This window comes from Montipora capricornis, chromosome 7 (assembly GCF_036669925.1).
Source record: "Montipora capricornis isolate CH-2021 chromosome 7, ASM3666992v2, whole genome shotgun sequence".
In the NCBI taxonomy this organism is placed as follows: Eukaryota; Metazoa; Cnidaria; class Anthozoa; order Scleractinia; family Acroporidae; genus Montipora; species Montipora capricornis.
Genome location: NC_090889.1, coordinates 30,217,302 through 30,224,801, shown reverse-complemented (window position 1 = coordinate 30,224,801; position 7,500 = coordinate 30,217,302). Strand labels below are relative to the sequence as shown.

The 7,500-nt window shown below is 41.8% G+C and overlaps 1 protein-coding gene across 2 annotated transcripts in view; it reads right to left on the bottom strand.

The window, feature by feature from the left end:
* The window catches only part of LOC138056856 (stabilin-2-like), a 124,416-nt gene that overhangs the window by 38,993 nt on the left and 77,923 nt on the right, over positions 1-7,500 (bottom strand). For both annotated transcript variants that reach the window (XM_068902776.1, XM_068902775.1), the window contains 6 exons: positions 6,510-6,583; positions 4,592-4,666; positions 3,904-4,023; positions 3,294-3,341; positions 2,159-2,251; positions 376-528 (listed from right to left, as the gene is read on the bottom strand). In XM_068902776.1, the coding sequence (XP_068758877.1) occupies positions 376-528; positions 2,159-2,251; positions 3,294-3,341; positions 3,904-4,023; positions 4,592-4,666; positions 6,510-6,583 (563 nt within the window). The remainder of the gene's footprint in view (positions 1-375; positions 529-2,158; positions 2,252-3,293; positions 3,342-3,903; positions 4,024-4,591; positions 4,667-6,509; positions 6,584-7,500) is intronic.

The window sequence follows — 7,500 nt, the reverse complement described above, 5'->3', positions numbered from 1 at the left end:
ATCGGAAGGTCGTACGTTCGACTCCTGTTCGGGAGCACTCGGATTTTTCACGAGTATCCCAGAGTCACATCTTCACAAAGTCTCCTATAGCTCAGTGGTAGAGCATCCGAACCAGTATTCGGAAGGTCGTAGCTTCGATTCGTGTTCGGGAGCACTCGGATTTTTCCGGAGCATCCCCGAGTCACCATCGATAAATGAATGTCTTCATTTTATCCATTGGGGCTTATATATGACATCTCTTTCGGTGCAATAATTGGATTGTTGTATTAAAGCATTTAAGGAAACAAGTATGTGTTGTGATTTCACGCAAAAAAAAACAGAGTTGGGTTATCTGTATGTTCTGTTGTTGCTTTTGATGACTGTCACATTGACTACCTTTTTTTCCACTGTAATACGTGGTCCAAGCAAAGTTGTGAGGTTCAAGTTCACAGAGTCGCCGCCAATGAAGGACAAGAATCTCACGCAGCTTATAATGTGGTACTTCAGAAGCATCTCTTCTGTGCTTGGTGCTGGAATAACACTTCGACGCTACGAAACACAACAAAACATTGTTAACATTGTGTTCAAAGTCGTCAACTAACGCAGGACTAGGAGGGTACAACTTCATTATTGCGACGGAAAGCCGCAAGAATCTGGAACAAAAAGTCATCTTCCATATCGGCACCCTTAATCCTCACGGTATTAACGAACGCTTTTCACTTAACTAATATATTCCTATTTTTCACGTTGCCATGTTACCACCAATAGCGTAGCTCCTACTCAACTACAAAAACTACACGTAACCCATAATTCCTCGATTCACTCTGACGAAGGGCTAACGCTCAAAACGTCAGCTTTTAGAATATGATCTCTATACGGTGGCCAATTTACAGTTATCAACTCTGTTGATAAAACCAAATTTTTGTATACTTCTTCCCCACCGACGCAGCACCACAGTTTCTTTAGAAAATACCCCCTTCATACTACTTCATTGTATCTATGGAACGGCGTTTTCACAGACTGAGTTATTTTGAGATTGATTTTCCCGCAAAACCATGTCAGACCTTTCCAGCCAATCACAAGTCTAGCATGGGAAATTACTACCCATTGGATTAAGAACGGTCACTCGTGCAAACAGCTTGATCAGTGAAAATGCCGTTACATAGACCTAGTATTGGAGTATAGACCTAGCATTGGCTTAGTATTGGTCTAGTATTGCCCTAGTATTGCCCTTGTATTGGCCTAATATTGGCATTGGAGTCGTAGCCTTCTAGTTATGGATTCCTCACCTTCAGATTGGAGAACGACGACGATTACTAGTAGGAGTTCTCAGTTTTGAGACCACGCGCGCATTTCTCGAATTTTCGTTCTTTAAACGTAATGCGCGTGCCCAATACAAAAAACCTCGAATTCGCAGTCGTTCTCGTACTCCGAACTGAAGTTCGCTAATTCTACAAGTGAGAAGAGCAGATGGCTATTAACAAAGAGTGGTTGAGATGAATTTGAGAGTCAGACATCTCCATAAATGCGCGCAATTAAATGCACGCCGATTTTGATAAGCGGCATGAGGTGTCCCCCACTGGTCTTCGCTCAACTTCAATAACACTACTGTCCGCTATGAATGAAGACAATTCACGTCACAAAGAGTCCTTTAACCTCTGGCTCTACCTCTCCTCAACTAAACATAAACTGCCGGATTTACTCTAGCCATAACACTTATCTTATTGTTGGAGAAAGGTAGCAAATGCTTGGAATATTAAAAGGACATTTCGTGTTGGATATCAAAATTGGGAGTGCATCTTGTTGTCATTTGTATTTCTGGAATAAAGTGAATCAAGTCCGTGGTAAGGGTTTGATTTGAACCCGGTCTGGAGCTCTCCGCCACTTTGTGCAATAGTGTACTCCTTGCTTGTGGCATTTACTCTATACAACGGTTCTCAATTGAGAACGTCATTGGCTTAAGAATCTCACGCCACATTCTCAGCCAATCAGAGAGACAAAAAGCAAATGCAATCGAGAGCGCCAGCAAGAATTTTCCCGCGCTTTTACTTTCCTACGATTGGCTCTTTTTATTCTTGGCGTATGCAGTGATTGGCTAGATGAATTTCTTTGGCTTTACTTTCACTCCGCTGCAATAAAGGCCGTTTCATCATATTAATTGAGTCATGGCAGATATTACCTTTCGCGAAGTTGACTTCAACAAAGCATCGTTAACAGGTGCTAGAAGGTTAAAATGGCCGTGCGAGCCCAAAAGCTTGTCCAGTCCATATTTCTGAAATCAGGAATGGAGATTTATGAACAATCACATCAATGCAATTAGTTATATCTCTGGCCCCAGTTGTTTCAACTTTATCCAGTGGATACGTCATCGTCCAGAGAAGGAAATATATTAAACGTTGCACGGCGTTGGCCACTTAAAATCTTCGCACGGATTGAAACTGTTAGATAATGACTTAATCATCGAATAAATTTATCCGTCCTTTGGACAAGTGACTGCTGCGGACTCGGCTTGTCTGCAGATAAAATAACACAACGTTTAAAAGAACAATGAACAATTTATGAAAGAAGGAGGCTGACTGTGAAATGAAGAATCAGCAAATCGAGGAAAGTGGCGCCAGCCGAGGCGGATAGCACCTTGAGATATACCTCTTACTAGCGGACTTCGAGGTCCGTACTGTAAGTTATGGACAGAGTTTTTCCCGTTTTATGGGCCAAGCGGGAAGCGCGCGGGCCATAAATCAACGAGAAAAAAAACGGGGTTAATCCGGCGCGCGGGGCAAGGGAACTAGTCGAAGTCAAGCGGAAGGTTCAACTGCCACAAAGATTGGCGTGTCAAAATCCGAAAAACTAAATCTTCTTGGCTGTTTGAAATAGCTGCTTGCAAGATTCAAACAGTTTTACAAGTTTATGTAACAGAAACGACGTGAAAAACTTGCTGGATGTTTTATCGAAATTTTAAATTTAGTGGGCTGTACAGCGGGCTATACTGTACAATACGGCTCGCTAATTTAGCCAATCACAGCGCGCGTACTATCTGATACTATGAAATAGAATTCGATGATTCTTTTGATCTTGTTTTCCAGGGCTCTAAAACAGTGCACTCTATTGAATTTCTCGCTGTCCCAAAATGTATTAAAGAGACAACGCGATCTGACGTAATTCGTCAATTGGACGACTGACGTCACTGCCGTTGGACATATGAAACTATTTTGCCCACTTACAAGAAAGAGCAATACATCTAGGCAAGCAAAGTCAAAGAGATATTTTGAATTCATAACAAGAGCAATATTAACGTTTATTTTCTATGTATTTACCGTGAGGAGCCTGTTCATCTCGGATAATTGTGGGTCGAGCTGGAGAACCTGAAAAACAATAGTTTGAACGTTGAATGAAATACTAAATGAAATACAATTACCTGCTCCCAACAGAGTGGCTTCATAGCACAGTTGGTAGAGCATTGCACCGGCATCGCAGAGGCTCATGGGTTCGAATCCCGTTGGAGTCATCTCAATTGTTCAGGTGTCTTTTAGAGACAATTGCTTAAAATTGTGCAGATATGCGCGAGGATCATTTATGTCTTGAGTTTGAACGTTGCCAATAAAATTTACCACAAAGTCATGTAATTAATTGTCTGTCTAAAATCAAACGATAGATGTGGCCCAACAAACTTTACAAACTAAAACCGTTAAATTTACACAGGATTTCAATCTTCGATCAAACGCGGCTGCTGTGGCATCTACACTTCACTTCACCGTAATGGAAACAAGGAAATCTTCGGACTTGTTAACAAATAACAATTACCTCTCTAAAACTGAGACCTCAAAGTTTCAGTTTTTCTCAGCCAACCTTTTTTCATTTATTGTCCGAATATTTTGACATCGTGAACACATTTCAATCATTATTTATTTCCTATTTCGTGCAAACCTCTGCTATATCACCAATGCAAGTGAATCCGTCACCAACATAGTTCCTTCTACAGACGCAGTTCCTCTGGTGTGGCCCAGTTTGTGTGCATTTAGCTCTAGCGCTACACCCTCCATTATCCTGAAAACAAGGAACAACAATGATAACGATAACGGTAACGGTAACGATGACGGTGACGGTAACGGTAACGGTAATGATAACGATAACGATACAGCAAAACAAACCTCTTTAAGAAACCCAACTGACCGAAGGCAAACCAGTTGGCTATTTACAAGTGCAGCTGAGAAGTTCAACCAGGGGGCACAAGGAACAACTTAAGCTTGTGGTAAGGCACGTTCAGCCACGCTGCACCTCTCAAGAAGAGAGGCACATATGACAGGAAAAACAGTAACACAACCAAAAAACAGAGGATTAGAGGACAGACGGATAGCTGGATAAACAGATGGACAATCGAAAACGCGAACGGACAGAAAGACAGGGAGACTGGCTGCTACTGAAAAAAACTATTTAGACAAAATGACGGACGGAAAGAAAACAAAGCAAGAAAAGACAGTATAACACAACATAGCACACGCGAAGCGACGCTAAGAACTCCCAACATACCTGTGTAGACATCACCAATCTTTCAGTACGATTAGCGCAGCTAATTTAAGATTAACAACCCACGAACATCTACGAGTTTACTTACCACTTCACAAGGATCTACGGCAAGGCAAGAGTTCACACCATCACCCGAAAAACCCTCCTTGCAGAAACAGTTCCGCTGGAAAGAGAGAAGACATGAAAATACGTGAAAGGGGCAAACTGACAATTTTCTAGCCTTACTAGGAAGGCTGAAAAATCGTTCTTTTTATGAAAAGCACTAACTATCAAAGGCTGAATTTCCATCGTTCATAAGAACTTTCGGTAGTATTTTTCTTTAAGACTGGATTGAAACTTGTAACAAACAGTCATTTTTTTCCAGAGTGGGATACAATAATTTACCATAGATGGCTCATTCTGCTAGAATCCGCGTTTAGTATCTTCCTTTTTCATTGCCAGAAAGTAATTTGAAGGCTGAGATAAAACTTTCTGCAAAGTTTAAAAAAATATGTGGAGTGTATTCAGAGCCACCTTAAAAATTCGAGAATTAAGGTGGCTCTACATAGTTTCACCCCGGCCAACTAATCACTTCTAAGCAATGAAAAATGGGGGTCACCGCGAGTTTTTGGATGGATTTCTTGCTTCTATGGCAACCAATTACTTAACAATAATCAGCGTACCTTGTAAAATCAATGATTGATGTTTCATATGGTACCATAACACTACCGTTATATGAAACAATGTTGTTACTTTTAGTAGTACAGTTTCTTGAAACATTTGAGCCTCCATAAAACAGTGCAAATGCCGTGAGACAAGACACGGTCACCTCAACGTTACAAGTACTTGCTCTCGTACAAGCATCTCTACAAAAATGAGAGAATGTCTCCTTTTGACATTTCATCTCAAAAAGCTATGCTGAAAGTTTGTAACCTGGGGCCCGTTTCTCGAAAGTCCCGAAACTTTACGGGTCATTTTCGGGTGTCACAATTCCCTTTGTATCTCAAGAACGGAGAGGATTTAAGTCGTCAAACTTCACAGCCATGTTTCTTTTTGTTACCTTGAAAGCATGTTGGAAGATCGGCTTTCCAAAACAAGCGGTTGGCAGTTTCACAAATGGCTTTTCGGGCCCGAAAAGTCATCGGGACTTTCGAGAAACGGGCCCCTGAACCTGATCACCCGAGCTAGTAATTAATAGGAAGGTTGTATGCTCGACTCCTTTTCGGGCGCACTCGGATGTTTCCTAGTGTTCCGAAGACTTCATCGGAAAAATGAATCTTTTCTTTTGAGTCACTGAGGTTAATATCTAACAACGAAAATACCCCTCCCCCTCACCCCAGGGGCAATGTCATGTTATTTCTTTGTTGCCTACGAGCCTTGTGAACAACGGTACAGCATTGACTGAGTGGGTAGGGGTATCCCAGAAAAGGGCTTTTTTGGACCAGAAACCCACCAGTAGGAGCATCCAACTGGCTTCGCTAGGTGAGGTAGCGTTTTTCCTGACCTATCTATTTTCAGATATAATTTGTTTGAATTTGCCGCCCTAATTAAAGGCGTTCCTTAATTAGTCCGAATGAAGGGGCGATCCAAGATGCCGGCCGAATGCGGGAAACAAAACTCACAGTTTTGAAAACACCTCCCCGTTCCCTCTTCAATTGTTATTGACGTTTACCATGACAACGAATGGCGCGAAATTGGTTCTAAAAATAAAAAGGGTCAGGAAACGCAACTTTATAGAAACAAAGTGGGAGATGGAGGCTCCTACTGATGGACTCCTGTTTGGAATATTTTTATTTGAAAACATTTAAAGTTTCGTTGCCAGTGTGCTCTTTTGGCAAAGTGTCTCAGCTAATTTTGTCGCCGATTGTAGCTACCACGACTTTCTCGTCGCACAGTGGTACTGAGAGTAACAGAACTAGTAAACGAAGGGCCACAGGTTCAACTCCTGTTCGGGAGCACTCGGATTTTTTCGGAGTATCCCCGAGTCGGTACGAATAAACAAATCTCTAGAGGGACGACTTTCTTACCTTGTTAGGTCCAATGTTGACGCAGGTGGCATTGAAATGGCAACCACCATTGTTGGTCTGACATAGGTCGATCGCTGAAGTGAATAGAAATTTCCTAAATTGTTTCTTTTTGGTACAGCGAAACCTTCATTACATCTCTCAGATAGAGCGATTTTCAATTGAGTGTCGAACGTAATTAGCCCGAAATTGCCCTGCTTTTGCATTACTTCACTCGGTGATTGGTTCAAAGTTCTCGCGCCATTTTTTCAACCAATCAGACGTGAAACCAAAACCAATCGTGGCTTGCGCGTGCACATTTTCCCGCGCTTTGTGTCGCTTACTTGTAATTACTTCGAGTTTTGATTGGTTTACTGGATTGTCTCCTTCCTTTTTGATTGGCCAAAGTAATTACTTTGGCTTTGGTTTTACGGCACTCGATTGAAACTCGCTCCAGTACGCGCTACAGTAAGACAAATTCCTGATTTCACTGGTCAAGAAACTGGTTGGAAAATAAAATGTCAAGTTAAATACGATCGCCCGGTTGAGTGTAGTCTTCATAAGGACTGTTTGAGATGACACTGACTGACGTTTCGACAACTTGAGCATCTTCGGAGTCAAGTGATTTGTGTAACGTCAGTAGATACTATAAACTCTGGTCGTAGATGCCATTGGTCAACATATTCGTGATGCCATTTGTCGACTGTCAGTTGAGCCTAGATGTAATTGGTTGTGAAGAATAAACAGTGATTGGTGCATTTCCATCCGCCTATAGGTCTAAGGTCTGTGAGTGTATCGTAGAATACGTCGGGCAGTACTGTGATGTAGTAAATCAGTGTGTTGTTTGTCTGTTACTGATGTCGTCAATAAGTCGTTTGTAGGGTGCGGGAAGTTGTAGGCATCGGTATATTGGTATCTGTTTTAAGTTACTAAACCAGCTTTCCAGTATGATCCGTTGGTAGTAGTTAGTGCCGTTTGTAACGCATTAGGCAGAGTCCCAGACGATTCTGTGACT